The following is an 18,936-nucleotide window of genomic DNA, read 5'->3' as shown; positions in this document are numbered from 1 at the left end:
CATCATCATTTTTTACGCTCGAACATTAGGCCCACGGAAGCCTGCCTTTATGCAGAAAAACGTGAGCTTGGTGTGATGGAAGGTGGAGTGGAGGACAATTGTGAGGAGAGAGGAGAAGGAGAAGTAGAAGACGAGGCTGGACGGTGAGAGCCTGCAGTGTGGCTTTGTGTGTTCCGTTGCTCCCACTCGGCTCGGTGATGGCTGCCCATGTGCCTTCTTAAAGCGGGAGTCCACCGGGACTCCGCGTTTTTTTTTATTTTTTTAAAAGCCAGCAGCTACAAATACTGCAGCTGCTGACTTTTAAAATAGTGACACTTACCTGTCCAGCGCGCCCGCGATGTCGGCACCCGAAGCCGATCTCTAGATCGACACTCCAGTGCTGCCGCTGCCATCTTGGGAATGGGAATCAGGAAATGGAGCCTTTCGGCTTCATTTCCCGGTTCCCTACTGCGCATGCGCGAGCCGCGCTGCGCAATGAGGACGGTCCCCGCTGCCTCTGGGATCTGTGTGTTTCCCAGCAGGCAGCGGGGCACTTGCGGAAGGGGGCGGGCACTTTCAGAAAGGGGCGTAATCTACGCCCCTTTCCGCAGAGAGCTAGCCCGGAAGTGGGTGCAGTTACCTGGATTATCCAGGTAACTGCACCCCCTCCCCCCTGAAAGGTGCCAATTGTGGCGCCGGAGGGGGGGAGGAATCCGATGAGCGGAAGGTCCATTTTAGGGTGGACCTCCGCTTTAAGGCGGTCGTCCCTAGGTGAGTGTTGGGCTTACCGCGACTAATGCGTTGACTGCAAAGATTGCAGATGGCAACGCTATTGTCAACAGCGGACACGTTAAAAAAAAGCCCACACTGCGGAACCATGTGCCGGTGTCCTGGGAGCGCCAAATGTCACCGCACATGGTCGATGACTCGCTCCTGATACATTTGCAGTCTGCTTTGTCCCTCCTGTGCAAAGTTATTCCTGCTTCTCCTCCCTATCTGCTGGTCCATATCTCCCTCTGAACTCCCCTCCTCTTCCTCTCTTGTGGGCACCCACGTGACATCACTAGACATGTCATCATCGATGTCACCTTCCCCACCGCTATAAGTAGAGTGTTAGGATCTGGGCTTGAACCTGGGACCTCTGGTGTGTCTGGCAGTGACTCTGCTTGCTGAGCCACCTGGAATGCTGGACAGCTCCTTGGACAGCTCCTTGGACAATTCCTTTAGTGATCTTGTCTTGAATCTTGTTTGCCTTGAACCTTGAACCCTTTGCTCCTCCCATGTACTTCCTGATATAAGCCATGTCTCTGCATTTCCTCCTTGCCAGAATATTGTGCCTTTACCAGCCAATATCTTGCTTCTATCTCTCCTGCTGCCGACCGTATCCTCGCTACCTTTCGTTACCGACATTTGGCTTGCTCCTGGACTACGCTTTTGCTGAATCCCAACCTGCAACTATTGGTTACCGACTTTTGGCTTGTTTCTCAACTACGCTTCTGCTTGATCTCTACCTGCTATATCTGCTACCAGACCCCCGGCTTGCTCACCTCCTGGTGGGGCTATCCTGAGGACCGCGACCTGGCACTAACACGCCGCCAAGCCCATCTCCACCTTTGGGAGCTCTGGTGAATACCGGTTAGTGCTTAGACCCCGCACCTCAGGTGAACCCGTGCCATCAGCCAGGGTGACCTGTGTGAATATCTGCTCTGCTGCTATAGCTTCTGGTCTCTGAGCCGGACTCCAGATCGTGACAGAATATTCTGGCCAAAAAACATGGAGGCCGTTGTAGCAGCTGCCGTGGCTCCTCTCAGGGTTCAAATCGCTGAGTTACAGGCATTTGGTGTTGACTACCAGGAAAAATTTTCTGAGTTACAAATTGAAGTGAAAGGTCTACAAGAGGAAATCCTTGATCTACACAAACAATTGCGGGATTTTCATGCCCGAGATACTGCTGCCATAGAAACTAATGCACGAATGCCCCTACCACTCAAGTTTAGCGGAGACCGCCGCCATTATAGAGGATTCCTTAATCAATGTCGTATATACTTTCAGATGCAACCTGCTGCATTCACTTCTGACAGGAAAAAGGTGCTGTTTATTATCAACCTCCTGACTGAGGAAGCCTTAGCCTGGGCCTCCCCTTATGTGGAGAAAGATGATGTCATCCTGGATAATTTTGATTCTTTTGTGACTGCGATGAACCAAGTTTTCGATGATCCTAACCGCTGTGCTACTGCTGAGGCAAAATTGCACAATTTACGGCAGGGAAGACGCTCTGTTGCAGAGTACACAACTGAATTCCGACGTTGGATCTCAGATACCAATTGGAATCCAGCAGCACAGAAGAGTCAGTTCCGTCAAGGACTCTCGGAACAAGTAAAAGATGAGCTTGCCAGAGTAGAAAGTCCTGATGACCTTGAAGCTTTTATTAAATTATGTATTCGAATTGATCAGAGACTTACTGAAAGGAGAAAGGAGAGACTGGGAATCCTAGGCAGTAATGGTGGCATGCGTTTTTCTACTACTCAGTATCCTCCTAAGGTTCCAAGAGTTTTTCCTGATTCTGACACTCCTGAACCTATGCAGGTGGATGCTATTAAAAGATCTATTACTACTCAGGAGAAAGAAAGACGACGTTCAGAAAACTTATGTCTTTATTGTGGAGACTCTGGACATTACGCAGTTAATTGTCCCAATAAATTTAAAAGAACAATTGCAGCAATGGATGTATCTGAACAAATAAACTCAATTTCTCAGTCCATCTCTCCTTTGATTCAGGAAACAAATAAAGTTAATTCTTTATCAACTCATTTTGTCATCCCTATAAAGCTTATTGTTGAAAACAATGAAATACCTTGCTCTGCTATGCTGGACTCAGGGGCTGGGGGAAACTTCATTGACATCGAATTTGCCCAAAGTAATAACCTTCAAATAAGAAATAAACTTGCCCCAATTGATATGGAAACTGTGGATGGCTCACCTTTGACTTCAGGCCCTGTTACCCACGAGACAATCCCACTTAAACTCCTAATTGAAACTGACCATCAGGAGACTATCAGCTTTGAGCTGATTACATCACCCAAGTTCCCTATTATCCTGGGCATTCCTTGGTTCTCTATCCATAATCCCTCCATCAACTGGGAGACACGTTCTTTAAGCTTTACATCTGACCATTGCAAGAATCATTGCAAAGAATCTTATCAAATAAGCCCTCCACCAACCCAAGATTTACAAGCAGTTTTGGCAACTATCCAGTCATACGACAAGCTATCTCCACAATATCTTGAGTTTCGGGACGTTTGTGATAAAAAGAACGCAGATCAGCTGCCTCCTCATCGCTCTTATGATTGTCCCATTGAATTGCTTCCAGGGGCAGAAATACCATTTGGTCGCCTTTATTCTTTATCAGAACCTGAACTGAAAGTGCTCAGGGAGTGGATTAATGAGAATCTTGAGAAGGGTTTTATCAGACACTCAACCTCTCCTGCTGGCGCAGCCTTATTCTTCGTGACGAAAAAGGACTCCACCCTGCGTCCGTGTATTGACTACAGAGATTTAAATAAGATCACAATTAAGAATCGCTATCCACTCCCACTGATTCCAGAAATGCTTGAGAGACTCCGCTCTGCCAAGCTCTTTACCAAATTAGATTTACGGGGGGCATACAACCTTGTCCGCATTCGTTCCGGTGATGAATGGAAAACTGCTTTCAGAACCAGATATGGACATTTTGAGTCTTTGGTCATGCCCTTTGGGCTTTGCAATGCTCCTGCAACTTTTCAACATTTTATTAATGATGCTTTTCGAGATTTGCTTGATCAGTTTGTAATAGCATATTTGGATGACATTCTCATTTTCTCTGATACTTTGGAAGAACACCGCAAGCATGTCTGTATTGTTTTCGAGAGATTAAGGCGAAATCAACTTTACATAAAATTAGAGAAATGCGAGTTTGAACAAACTCAGATCCAGTTCTTGGAATAGATAATCTCTTCTGAAGGGGTAAGCATGGATCCCGATAAGATCAAAGCTGTGGTGGATTGGCCCGCCCTTAAGAATGTTAAAGAGATACAGCGATTTGTTGGATTTGCCAACTTTTACAGAAGATTTATAAGGAATTTCTCTAGGGTAATTGCTCCAATCACACAGTTGACAAAGAAAGGGGTGTCCTTTTTGTGGTCACCTGAGGCACAGGCTGCCTTTAGTAAACTGAAAACTCTCTTCACTTCTGCACCAATACTGGTACATCCAGATCCAGAACTACCTTTTCATCGTAGAAGTTGACGCTTCTAATTCTGCTGTGGGAGCTATCCTTTCTCAGCGAATGGGAGAAAAAATGCAGCTTCATCCTTGTGCTTATTTCTCTCGACTGATGTCTTCAGCCGAGATGAATTATGACATTGGAAACAAGGAGCTGCTGGCAATTAAGGAAGCATTTTCTGAGTGGAGGCATCTGCTGGAAGGAGCTAAGCACCCTGTAACCGTTCTCACCGATCATAAAAATTTAGAATTTATTAGGTCTGCTAAAAGGTTGTCATCTAGACAAGCACGTTGGACCCTTTTCTTTTCCAGGTTTAATTTTGTTATTTCATACCGCCCTGGGTCAAGGAATGGTAAGGCTGATGCCCTATCACGAATGTTGTCTGGGCCTCTCCAGGAAAGCACCTCTGAATGTACTATCCTGCCTCAAAAGAACTTTCTAGGGGCCATGAGTTCAAAGACATTTCTTAATCTTCTCAAGGAGGGGTATGAGAATGACCCACTTCTTAATAATCCTCCTAAGGACATTAACCTCAAGTACAACAATGGTTTTTGGACTCAAGCACATTGCCTCTATGTACCTGAATCAGTTCGGGTAGAAGCCCTCAGGTTGGTACATGACTCTAAGCTTGGTGGCCTGGGTACAAGAAAGATGTTAAGAGTTATGTGGCTTCATGTCTAACCTGTGCTCGCAATAAGACACCTCGATCTTCTCCTCTGGGGTTACTTCTACCACTACCTGTTCCATCAAGACCATGGGGGTCAATTTCTATGGACTTTGTGGTTGACCTTCCTCTTTCAAAAGGGATGACCACCATTCTGGTAGTCGTTGACCGTCTCACTAAGATGGCTCATTTTATTCCAGTTAAAGGGGTACCCTCCACCGAACATACTGCTGAGGTAATGGTTAGAGAAGTTTTTAAACTTCATGGAATTCCTGATGATGTGGTGTCTGACAGAGGGGTTCAAGTTCAAGTTCCATGTGCTAAGTTGGGTCAAAAGTTTATGGGACCTTTTGAGCTTTCTGCTCAAATCAACCCGGTCACTTTTCGCCTAAAACTTCCTGACAATATGAAGATTCACCCTGTGTTTCATATATCACTACTCAAACCATTTCATGAAAATACTTTTTCTGGAAGAATTCATCCTCCTCCCCCACCTGTCGAGGTACAGGGTGAAGAAGAATTTGCGGTGGGAAAAATTCTTGACTCCAGGATCTCTAGGAACAAATTGCAATATTTGGTTCAATGGGAAGGATATGGGCCAGAAGAAAATTCTTGTGAGCCTGAGGAGAATGTTCATGCCCCTAGATTAACAAGGGAATTCCACCAGAAGTTTCCTCAGAAACCTGGCCCTAAGACGTCCAGGGGACGTCCTGGGAGGACTGTTAGGATCTGGGCTTGAACCTGGGACCTCTGGTGTGTCTGGCAGTGACTCTGCTTGCTGAGCCACCTGGAATGCTGGACAGCTCCTTGGACAGCTCCTTGGACAATTCCTTTAGTGATCTTGTCTTGAATCTTGTTTGCCTTGAACCTTGAACCCTTTGCTCCTCCCATGTACTTCCTGATATAAGCCATGTCTCTGCATTTCCTCCTTGCCAGAATATTGTGCCTTTACCAGCCAATATCTTGCTTCTATCTCTCCTGCTGCCGACCGTATCCTCGCTACCTTTCGTTACCGACATTTGGCTTGCTCCTGGACTACGCTTCTGCTGAATCCCAACCTGCAACTATTGGTTACCGACTTTTGGCTTGTTTCTCAACTACGCTTCTGCTTGATCTCTACCTGCTATATCTGCTACCAGACCCCCGGCTTGCTCACCTCCTGGTGGGGCTATCCTGAGGACCGCGACCTGGCACTAACACGCCGCCAAGCCCATCTCCACCTTTGGGAGCTCTGGTGAATACCGGTTAGTGCTTAGACCCCGCACCTCAGGTGAACCCGTGCCATCAGCCAGGGTGACCTGTGTGAATATCTGCTCTGCTGCTATAGCTTCTGGTCTCTGAGCCGGACTCCAGATCGTGACATAGAGATCTTGGAGTAGGCAGCAACAGCGGGGACCAACCTCCTCCTTGGGCTGATCTGGGTACTGTCGTCAGACTGCTGAGTAGCGGTTGTTGCTACCTCCTCTTCCTGATCCAATACCAAGAGTGGCTGCGCATCAGAAATGTCCTCTTGATATGGATCGGAAAATAATTCCTGTGACTCAAGCGGAAGGTATGTGGTGGTGGTGTTGTTGGTGGTAGTGTCTTTGGGGGTGCACATAGCAGAGAGTGAAGAAGAGGGTGCATATCGAGAGGATGAGGAGGGTGCAGAAGAGTAAGGCTGAGCGAGCCACTCAACCAAGTCTGGTGCGTCCTTTAAAGTAATTGAACGCACCTTCTGCAACTTTCCACTTTGGCTCAAGCCTGTTGCTCCTGCCCTACCCCTACCACCCCTGCGGAAGGGCTTGCCTCTTCCTCTGCCTGTCATTTTTTAAATGACCCTGTGACAAAACTCTCAGTCCCTATACCGATGAAGGACTGCTGCAGTATAGGGCAGCGGTCAGCAGAAGTGCACCTCAACCTTATGTATTGTGGACCGATACCAGTCCTTATCGAATAGCAGACTGTACCTCACTCAACCCTATGTACTGTAGCACCCTAGACAGACCAAGTTATCAGTCCTTATAAGGAGCTTTGTGGAACAAGTGGGTTGTGAATGATTAGCAGACTGCAGCAGAAGGGCAGCAGTCAAGTATAATATTCTTTCTATATTTGGAAGAAAGAATATTATACGTGTACAAGCCTATTACCATACCAGTCCTGAAAAGAACCTTTGTGGAACTAATAGTAACAGCTACTGATTAAACTGACCCTCACTGCCTCACACACTGCCTTCTGCCTGTCCCTATATAAACTAACAAAACAGAGGCTACTGGAACAATAACTGGAATAGCACTTTTGTGGACCTGATAGTAACAGCTAATGATGATGACTAAACTGACTGTCCCTACAGCAGACACAGCGTCCTGTCCCTTTCTCTAAACTGACAAAAGACACTCAGGCTGCTGCAACAATCAGTAGCACAGCAAACCTATATACACCTAACACCTATACCACTCCTGAAAAGAACTTTTGTGTACCAAATAGCTAGCGATTTGGGTCACTGTAATCTCTCCCTGCTCCACACAGCAACCTCTCCCTATAGTGACAGAGGAAAGAATGTAAAATGGCCGCCGGATCGGGTGTATTTATAAGTTAGGGGGAATGTCCAAGTGTCCATGTGCTGTAATGTCTCAATTGGCTGTCCTGTACCCCATGATGGATGTGTCATCATAGGTTAAAGTTCTTTTACACAGTAAACGCGGAAGTCCGCCGGGCGAACGGCGCCAATAGTCCGCCGAACGGTCGGACCGCGAACAGCCAAATTTTGCCGCGAAACGACTGCCGGGCGAACCGTTCGGCCATCACTACTCATGGGCTTAATCATCGCCAGTTTCATGATTTTCTGAAAGAAATTGACTCAAAGTACGTTGACTTGACTTACTATACAGCAGTTCGATGGCTTAGTTGTGGAACAGTTCTATCACGTTTCTTTCAGCTCAGAGAAGAAATAGATTAATTTCTAACAGAAAAGAATCGAGCCGACCCACTTTTGTCAAACACTGACTGGCTTTGGAAATTGGCATTTTTTGCAGATCCGACAGACCATATGAATCAACTGAATCTGAAATTTGATTTGTGACCTATTTTTGCATGTCAAGTCATTCAGGGCAAAGCTCATGCTTTTTGAAAGACAGGGGAAAGTCCATAATTTGGTTCATTCCCCATGTTGTGAAAAATTTAATGAAGAAAGCAAAACAGAATTTCCTTCTTTATTTGCAACTGAAATCATTCAGGGCTTGCAAAAACAATTTCAGGAGCAATTTTCTGATCTTGATGGTAGAGCAGATGATATAAAACCGTTTCAAAATCCATTTGACTGCAATGTTGAAACACTCCCAAGTCAGTTTCAATTGGAAATTATTGACCTACAATCAGATGACATGTTGAAAGACAAATTTAAAGAAGGAAATTTTATCCAATTATATATGTAGCGGATGACATTTTGGAAGTGTCAGTCTATGTGTAAATTTAGTTTTTACCTCAGAACGGTAATGGGGTTCTGACTGTTAATTATGTAGGTTAACGTTGACATCAGTTTGGCTGGGCTGTGTTAGAGTTCTGCTTGGTCATGTGTACAGTGAGGTACACATGACAGGCCAGAACCAGGCCTGATTGGATGTTTTGGGTATCAGCTTCCTCAGAACCAATCAGTGGGTGTGCTGGGCCTCGCTAAGGAGTCTGGGGAAGGGTACTTAAGATGTTGAGGTCACGTGTTACGGGTTGTTCATTCGTGAGGCCCTAGCGGTCTGTTCCTGTTTTTTGGACTGGGGTAGCCCCATGAGATGTCCCAGTCATGGGAGCGTTCGACGCTCCGCAACATGCTTCGGTTGGTTAACCCCACTAGACCCGCCTGGTCTGGGGTAGGGATCCGCCTGTTCCCGAGTCTCAGAACCGGCTGGTCTGAGGCGCAGTAACAGAGGGAGGATTCAAGGTGTCCGGGTGTGCTCTCTGCTTGGAGGGGCACCACAGCTCGTGAAAGTGACCGGTGGAGGACTCTTCATAGAAGGGCCAACAAGCTGGCATCCTGAGAAGTGCCTGGTTACTGAGTTGGGAAGGACATTATTAAATCCATGGTTTTTCCAGTACTATCAAGGAGACAGAGAACTCCAGTTACTGAGGAAAAAAGTTCCTGTTCACTTTAAGTTACAACTTGTTCAAAGTCAGAGATTTTACAAGTTCTGAATCAAAGTCCTGACTGCCATAATCTCTGGCTAGAGATTTGTTCAGCCTTGAAGTGCCCAGCTGTGAGTGGCTTCTCTCTGGGTGGTACTATAGACTTTGTTATGTCTGCAGTTCAAGGTGCCCAAGTTCTTCACGCTTGCCCTCTGTTCCCTTATGAGACTGTGTTGTTGTTGGTTACCCCTGCAAAATAAAACCTTTACTAGTGTCAGCGTCCAAAGTTGTTGGGTATGAACCCTGGTAACCCCTAGACGTGGAAGAACAAGCCAAGCGGAGGTAACCGGTAAGCCCAAAAAGTTAAGGCCGCCATACAAAGGGTTATGGCTGCTACATATAAATCTTTGCAGCCTGAGCAGTTTCCAAATTTGAAGCAATTTGCTCGTAGACTTGTGTCAGTTTTTGGTACAACATACCTGTGTGAACAAACCTTTTAAAAAAAGAAGTATGTCAAGTGCAAATATCGAGCAAATTTATCAGATGATTATTTGAAGTCCATTCTAATAATTGGCTCCTCAAGCTTGAAACCTCAGTACAGTGACATTTTGAAATTAAAAAATCAGATCTATCGTTCACATAAAATTTGTAAAAATGTTTTTTGTTTTGTGAACATGAAGCACATAATTCTTTGCATAATGTTTTGCTGTTTACACAAAATTGCCAGATCTGTGTTGAAAGTTGCAGACTGATTTTATTTTTCTTCATATTCATATTAAAAGGTCCAAGTTTATTTTGAATGTCTTTGCGTTGTTTTACTAAAGTTTTTTTTTTTTCTCTTTTGTTTTCAGTCATATCATGCTGATTACAAAAATGATCCATGTAAAATATATACATTTAAATGTTATTCATTCATGTATTTCATACATAACTGATTTTTTTTTTTCGGCCCCCGAATACTTGTAAAATCTACAATGTGGCCCTTGTGTTGAAAAGTTTGGAGACCCCTGTGCTAGAAGATAATATTGGAGATTTGTGTACAGATCACATTTTACTTTCACTTTCTCCTTCTATATACTGCACTGTTCCATCCTGTACACCCTCCCTCTACCCGGCAACTGATGATCACCTCAGTTTCTATTTTATGATTGGACAGAGAGCTGAGATCATCCAATCAGCACACAGCTCCGCCCTCCTGTACACAGATTCCTGACTCACCGTGTGACTCTCCCTGAGCTGTGTGTAGAGGACGGTTCTGTGTTTTGGGGTCTCTATGAGGAGGAAGATGATGATCCCCCTCATCCTGATTATTATCGGGGTGTCAGGAGTGTACTGTGGTGAGTCTGTTTTATTTATAAATATGATGTCATATATTTCCTGATATTAGGAGACCATGTCATATTATTTTTATTATACATGATGTATATAGTGCCAACAGTTTACACAGTGCTTTACAATATAAAAAGGAGACAATACAGATAAAATACAAGAGGATTTAGATGGTCCTGCTCAGAAAAGCTTACAATCTAATAGGGTGGGGCAGGTGGTACAAAAGGTTGTAACTGAGGGGAATGAGCCGGGGAAGTGGTAGAAGATTAGTTTGAGATGTGTTTGGCCATTTTTTGTGGTCTTTACTGAGCAGTTTTGGCTTTTTGAGGGAAATACCACATAAGGAGATAGAAACAAAGGAAGAGTGTTCACCAGCCCAGTGCATCACTGTATAAATGTTTATTAAATATTAAAAGGATAAACTATTGTAATGACAAAAAGGAGAATAAACACAAAGCATTAGATAATACAGGATACCACCAAACACATCGGATAGGGTGCAGCTAATGTGGTTAGAGGGTCATGCCCCCTTCATCAGAGCTCACATAGGGAGATAGTGAGTTGATATTTTCAGCATTGCATGCGATATTTGGGGTATAATGTGTCAGATCCCCTGAATATCGCATGTAATCTGCTTTAGTGAATTGAGCCCATCCTGTACAGTGTGATCCGGGGGGTCCCCAGTTCCTGTCTTCACCTACCTTTCTTCTGCTCCCATTTTTTCTCACCTGACCTCAGTCTGCTTTCCATTTACCTTTCCCCTGTAGCTGTGGCTTGTATATAGTTGTTTCAGCTCTTGCACAGGTTTCTACAGCTTTTCTAATTAGGGATGCACCGAAATTTCAGCTGCCGAAACATATCGGCTGAAACTTGCCTTTTCGGCAATCCGCCAAAAATGGGGCAGGGCCTGGGCGGGAGGTGGAGCACCGGCCCCCCAGCCCTGGTGCCGCCCATCATGGGGGTGTATAGCGCAGGAGAGCCACCTCCGCCATTTACACAAGTAAAGGTGCAAGCAACTGAAAATATATACCATAATAAAAACCCTTTCAGAGCAAAAAAATGTTTTCATAGGAAAAAAAAATTAAATATATATATATATATATGTTTTGTATAGACACTGTGGTAAAAATCCATAAAAAAGTCCACAACAAATGGGTGAGGGGGAGGAAAAATGACAAAATGTGGTCCACATGCAGGACTGTCCCAGCGGGGAACTGAAACCAGGTTCCGAAAATTCTGAGAGAGATACAAAGAGAGGGACGCCTCTGGGTGTAGATGTAACAAACAATTTTATTTATAAATTATATATACAGGCAACTCACATTTGATAAGATCATCAGAGTTATGCAAGTTTAACCGCTACAATACAGGGCACTTTCGCCCCCTTCCTTCCCAGCCCAATTTTCAGCTTTCAGCGCTCTCGCACTTTCAATGACAATTGCGCGGTCATGCTACGCTGTACCCAAATTAAATTTTTATCATTTTGTTTTCAGAAATAGAGCTTTATTTTGGTGGTATTTATTCACGATTCTGTTTTTTTTTTTTTGCGACAGAAGTGAAAAAATAGTGGAAATTTGGAAAATAAAACAATATTTTCTTCTTTCTATTTTAACCACTTGACCACTGGGCACTTAAACACCCTTAATAACCAGACCAATTTTCAGCTTTCTGTGCTCTCACATTTTGAATGACAATTACTCAGTCATGCAACACTGTACCCTGTATGATTTTTTTTTTCATTTTTTTTCACACAAATGGAGCTTTCTTTTGGTGGTATTTAATCATCGCTGGTTTTTTTATTTTTTGTGCTATAAAAGAAAAAAAGACGGTAAATTCTGTAAAAAAATGAATTTTTCTTCGTTTCTGTTATAAAATTTAGCAGATTTGGCCAAAATTTATACTACTACATATCTTTGGTGGATATTATCTGGTCTTTGTGAAAGTTATAGAGTCCACAAGCTATGGTGCCAATATCTGAAAATTGATCACACCCGAAGGACTGACGGCCTATCTCATTTCTATCTCATTTCTTGAGACCCTAACATGCCAGAAAAGTAAAAATACCCCCCAAATGACCACTTTTTGGAAAGAAGACATTCCAAGGTATTTAGTAAGTGGCATGATGAGTTTTTTGAAGTTGTCATTTTTTCCTACAATTTTTTGCAAAATCAAGATTTTTTTTTCCCCCACAAAATTGCATATTATCAGGTCATTTCTCACACACAGCATATGCATACCCCAAAACACATTCTGCTATTATTCCCGAGTGCGGCGATACCACATATGTGAGACTTTTACACAGCGTAGCCACATACAGAGGCCCAACATGCAGGAAGCACCATCAGGAGTTCTGGAGCACCCAGGCCAATTCTGACATTTCTCTCCTACATGTAAAAATCATCATTTATTTGCTAGTAAATTACATAGAACCCCAAAACATTATATATGTTTTTTAGCAAAGACCCTAGAGAATACAAATGGTGGTTGTTGTAACTTTTTATCACGCACGGTATTTGCGCAGCAATTTTTCGAATGCTTTTTAAAAAAAACAAAAAACAGTTTTGTGCTAAAAAAAAAACAACAAATCAGTAAAGTTAGCCCAATGTTTTTGCATAATGTGAAAGATGAAGTTACGCAGAGTAAATAGATACCTAACAAATTGCACACGCTCGTGGAATGGCGCCAAACGTCGCTACTTAAAAATCCCCATAAGCGACATTTTTTTATTTTTTTACTGGTTACATGTTTTGAGTTACAGAGGAGGTCTAGAGCTAGAATTATTGCTCTCGCTGTAACGTTTGCAGCGATACCTCACATGTGTGGTTTGGACACCGTTTTCATATGTGGGCAGGACTTACGTATGCGTTCGCTTCTGCATGCGAGCACACGGGGACAGGGGCGCTTTAAAAAAATGTTTTCTTTTTTATTGTTCATTTTACTTGATTTTAGTTTGACATTTTTTTCCTGAAAAATAAATTTTTTGATCACTTTTATTCTTATTACAAGGGATGTAAACATCCCTTGTAATAGGAATATGGCATGACAGGTCCTCTTTACAGTGAGATATAGGGTCAATAATACCCCACATCTCACCTCTAGGCTGGGAAGCCTGAAATAAAAAAAAATGGTAGGGTATTTCAGGGTATTGGGTATTGGCAGGGTATGGCAGAGTATTGGCAGGGTATTGGGTATTGCAGAGTATTGGCAGGGAATTGAGGGGTTCAATTTCGGTGAGCAGCTATGTGGGCACTGCGGATGCAGCCCACAGCGCTGCTGACACCAATCTCTTCCCCCTCCGCTGTACCGGTCAGTACAGAGAGGGCAGGGAGGAACTGGCCTCATAACATGACGCCAGTTTGTTTACAAGTGATCACTAGAAATAATCACACAGTCAGATCACGCTCCTGTAAAGATGAAAATGCAGATCCCTGGCCACCATAAACAAGCCTTCTCGTGGCATTTAAACAAAGAATTAATCCAAGATAAGGAGGGGGGTGATATAGTGTGTAGAGAATTAGAAAAGTATTTTTTTTTAAATGGTACAGAGGAGATTTCATGACAAGTTTTATGGGACGCCCACAAAGCATATATCCAAGGGATCTTGATAGCCCTGGGGACGAGGGGGAAAAAAAGAGCGTTCCGATAAGATTAAAAAATTAAGGGAGGAAATCTTTAGAGCAGAACAACAGCATAAAAAGGTACTATAGATAAATGGCTCTTCCAGAAATTACTATCTGAAAGAGAAGAATTACGAGGGTTAATGGAACAAGAAACTAAAAAAAATCTTTAATCAATTGGCTAAAGAAAGATACCAGGACGGGAACAAACCCACTAAACACCTAGTAAAAATGCTTTAAAAGATATAATCTATTAATTACATAGAGAAAATCCAAACAGAACATGGGGATATGGTGTATACAACAAAAGAAATAGCAGAATCATTTAAAACCTACTACGTGAGACTATATGCAGTAAATGAGGAGAAGGAGACAGGAGGAAAAATAAGAGAAATAAATGAATATCTAAATAAAGCAAGATTGTCCAAGATGGATGAAAATAAAAAGGAAAACCTAGAAAGCCCCATAACGGAGGAGGAAATAAATAAGGCGCTAATAGATTCAGCCCCTGGGAAAAGTCCAGGACCTGACGGACTAACAATTGGTTATTATAAAAGGTTTAAAGATATCTTGATCCCGAGATTATGCAAATATATGAATGGATTAGGGACAGAATACGAGATGAGTAAAGAGGCATTGACTGCTTCCAAGGATGGCCCAATGGATTAAAACACTTTATCATCATCCTACAGCAACTATAAAGATAAACGGGACACCCTCCCCTCCCTTTGAGATGGAAAACAAGACTAGACAAGGTTGCCCATTGTCACCCCTCTTATTCGTGCTATCACTGGAACCTTTACTCTCTACGATTCTAAATAACCCAGAAATTGCAGGAATTAAGGTGGGAAAGGAGGTGCACAAACTTGCAGTATTTGTGGACGACGTATTGTTTTATATTAGCAAACCTAAAAGCTCAATGCCTAAGTTAATCGAGGCCCTGGAATATTATGGGGGACTGTCGAATTTTAAAATTAACCAAACTAAATCTGAAATCCTAAATATCAATGTGAGTAAACAAGAAGTACAACTGCTCCAAGAGGAATGTAAATTTACATGGAGGAAACAATTTAAATACTTAGGAATAGCTCTCTGAAGAAGATTCATCAACTAAATTACATCCCACTATTAAATGAAATCAAAACTGAACTTAGAAAGGTTGCTAATAGACCACTATCCTGGTTGGGACGCATAAACGTGTTTTAAAATGTTTATTCTCCCAAAGATCCTATATAAATTCCAGATGATGCCGATCGAAATACCTCCCAGTTATTTCTTAAAGCTGAAATCTCTAATGATCAAATATGTTTGGAATAATAAAAAAAACAATCATCTCCTTTTCAGTATTAAAACAAGGAAAAAAGCGAGGGGGATTAGCAGTCCCGGACATTCAAAACTATTATAAGGTGATAGCACTATCTAGAATAGTCGAATGGGTAAGGGAGGAAAAAAAAAATGAAAAAAAGGTGGGTCAACTTAGAATGTATATATAGTAAGGCACAACAGTAAAATAGTGTGGAACCCTAAAATTTAGGGCACTAGACTCGAACACAAATGAGTTGACACAGATTGCACTTAAGATTTGGGATGGGGTTTATAAAAAATTTAAATGGGCACTATAATTCACCTCTTATAGCACTGAAAGAAAATGAGTTTTTCCCACCAAGTAGAGAGGTAATAGGAGGGAATTGGATAAAAAAGGATAAATTACAAATAAAAGATATCATTAAAGAAGGGAAACTTATAACATATAGAGAATTAGAACACAAGGGTTTAATGTTAATAGATAGATGGCGGCATCTCCAGCTGGCCCACTTCATAGGAAGGTTACCTCAACCAATAAGACCTGAGGATGAGCTGACTGTGTTGGAGCGATTCTGTACAACAGACAGCTCCAAAGGTATTATTTCCAAGATGTATGGGCTGTTGATGACGGCTAGCGAGCTGGAGATCCCGCCATATATTAAAAAATGGGAAAATGAACTAGGAACACAGAGGGATAAAGAAACAATATGTAAAATTTTGAATTTAACACATAGCTTGGCAATAGATAGCAAAACCGCCGAGATGAATTATAAATGCCTATCTCGATGGTACAACACTCTGGACAAGACTGACAAATATAAACAGAGAAGATCGGCAGAGTGCTGGAGAGGTGGCAAAACTATAGGAACGATGGCACACCTATGGTGGGGATGCCCAAAAATTAAAATATACTGGGGAAAGATTTTACAAAAGATAAAAGAGATAACTAAAACAATAGTGAAAGTTGATCCCTGGATAGTACTTTTCCACGGCGAAGAGGGGGGGGGGGGGGGTAAAACTATATCAAGACACAATCATCCCACACCTTCTTAACGCAGCGAAAAAATTGATCCCCAAGAAATGACAGGAGGTTGAATGTCCAACGATGTGGGAGTGGGTAGATGCAGTGGGAGATATATTTAATATGGAAAGCCTAAGTATTTGGGATGAAAATAAAAGAGAAGCATTAATAAAAAAATTAAGGGCTGTTGGAAAGATTTCCAGAAAGTTTGGAGTTATACAGCACAGATTATAAAGACCTATAAGAGAGGAGGATATGGAAAGAGGAAAAAAAACACTGACATTTTGGGGATAGGGAGGGAGGGGCAGGAAAAGGGAAAATAAATAAATAAATACAAGGGTTTTGTGAATATATGATCTGTAATCAATAAGAAATAAATGTATAAGTAAAGATAAGCTACAATGATGTGAAAACAAAAAGAGACAGTGATGAACGGAAAGTTGATTTACGTCTCTCTAGAGAATTCACTGATGTGGCAAAAAGATAAAAAAACCAAGTGATCGCTCATTTGACGGAGCGATCACATGGTAAACGGCCGCAATGATCCATGATGCACCTGGTCCTGTGGACCCGGCGATCACGGAGGCTCTCGAGTGCACGCCTCAGGGGGCACGCGAGAGTGGAATTCTGGGAGGACGTTATATAATGGCCTCTCAGAATTAAATAACTGCCCTGTAGCCGTCATTTGGCTATGGGCCGGTTGTTAAGTGGTCCAAAGAAATCTAATAAAATCAAATTTTGTCGTAAATTTAAGCCAAAATGTATTCTGCTACATGTTTTTGGTAAAAAAAATTCCGTTAAGTGTATACTAATTGGTTTGTGTGATCATGGACAGATGTGTGGAGGTGATCACTGACATGTGTGCAGATAATCATTGGAACTTGTGATTTTAGTGGGAAATATGTGGGCGACATGTTTGTTTTGGGGACATGTGTGTTTACACTGTGTTTACACTAGGTTGGTGATCAGTGAGAAAAAAGCTGTAAAAAAAACAGCTCATACTCACTGATCACCAGCTGGCTACAGCCATCTGCTCTCCTCTCCACAGCGATGACTTTCGTGTGAGCAGAGGAGAGCCGATTGCCTAGTAACCAGCTGTTTGTTTACATCACATGACGGCCCTGATTGGACATGGCCGTCATGTGATCAGGAGGGCCAATCACAGAGCCCGCCTGCCGATCCCAGATGCGCCATGTCCGGGTGACACGAGTGCATCGGGATTGCGCCGCTGCGTGGGCACGTGCGCGCATGATCCCCCTCCTTCTGAAGGACATTCAGGAACGTCCAGTCAGAAGGAGAGAGCTCCCACCTGGCCATATATATATATATATATATTGGGCGGGTGGGAAGTAGTTAAAAACCATCCATCAAGGGGTCTTCAGGTCCGTCAGAGGCTCTTCCTGTTTGCTGAGCTCTTTTGCCGTCTGTTGTATACACCGCACGATAGTAAAGCCAGCCGAGGTGAGGAGGATCTCAGAGCGAGGCTTGGAGCACGATGAACAGCAGACATGGAGAGATGACATCACTGGCAAGCGATGCATTTCACAAGCTTATTAGCTACAGTGACATGGTAGCCGCGTTCCTTCATCAAGCTGAGGATGGATGGGAATCCTCCTCACAATAAAAATACTAACAGGCGGAGTGGCCAGAGCAGGGAGTATTATAATAGGTCAAAAGGACATACATATGCTGCAATTTTTAGGATACATTACGATTACAAGAATTTATAATTTAAACGTAAGGGGAAAGGGGAGGGAAAATATCCTAATTAATAGGAAATAATTTAAAATATTATTCTAAAAAATATTTAGACAAAAAAAGCCCACATGGATTATAATTGGCAGAACCTCGATAATGGTTAGAATCACACATAAAAGCAGAACCATATATAATTAAAAAGGAAAAGTGATGTAATAAATAAAACAATATTGAAAAAATATATACTAATGTATAAAGAACCGATAAATTATAATTCCAAAAAAATAATAATAACAATTCCAACAAAAATAATAAATGAATAGGGATTTATAATGAGAATTGGGGATCTCCTACAGTATAAAGTATTTTGCTTACGTGAGCATGTGTACGGAAATACATGCATGTATATATATGTGTACACAAATCTGTGACCACTTCAGCAAAGTAAATGTGCATTAGGCGCAGAAGTGAACAACAATAAAAGTCTAATTAACAGTATCTATAATATTTTAGCATAATACAGGATTTTTTTTTTAGGAGAACCACTATGTTGTTGTTATACTTACACTAGGGAACTAGGCAGCGGAGGCGGCTCTCCTCTCTTCCCTTCACACACAGGCTGCTCTGGGGACACTGGCTGGCTGCTCTGAGGACATAGGCTGACATCTGATGGGCACTGGTGAGGCTGCTTTATCTCTTGTACCACGTCTGCAGTCTCTGACCATCTCCTGTACCATGTCCCTAGTCTCTGACCATCTCCTGTATAAAAATATTTTTTAAAAACAGTCACTTTTGGTATTGGTAATTTTCAATATCGGTTTTGGTTTTCGGCCTAGTGTATTTTTCATTTTCGGTATTGGTTGTCGGCATCAAAAAAACCCATTCAGTGCATCCCTATTTCATAACAGTGGCGGCTGGTGGTATATTTTTTTTGGGGGGGGCGGCAAACAATCTATCCATCTCCACC

General features: G+C 42.5%; 1 protein-coding gene across 3 annotated transcripts in view; it reads left to right on the top strand.

The window, feature by feature from the left end:
• LOC143984495 (class I histocompatibility antigen, F10 alpha chain-like) overlaps positions 1-18,936 on the top strand; it is a 166,761-nt gene that overhangs the window by 32,922 nt on the left and 114,903 nt on the right. The window contains exon 1 of one of the 3 annotated variants that reach the window (XM_077484646.1): positions 10,171-10,336. The exons of the other annotated variants lie outside the window; for them this stretch is intronic. Coding sequence (XP_077340772.1) covers positions 10,273-10,336 — 64 coding nt within the window. The 5' untranslated portion in view covers positions 10,171-10,272. Of the gene's footprint in view, positions 1-10,170; positions 10,337-18,936 lie in introns of those variants that run through there. 3 annotated transcript variants of the gene reach the window in all.

This window comes from Lithobates pipiens, unplaced genomic scaffold, assembly GCF_037356315.1.
Source record: "Lithobates pipiens isolate NorthernLeopardFrog02 unplaced genomic scaffold, aLitPip1_a1.2 Scaffold_1, whole genome shotgun sequence".
In the NCBI taxonomy this organism is placed as follows: domain Eukaryota; kingdom Metazoa; phylum Chordata; class Amphibia; order Anura; family Ranidae; genus Lithobates; species Lithobates pipiens.
Note: the sequence above shows the minus strand (reverse complement) of the source record. Positions and strands in the feature narration are given on the sequence as shown.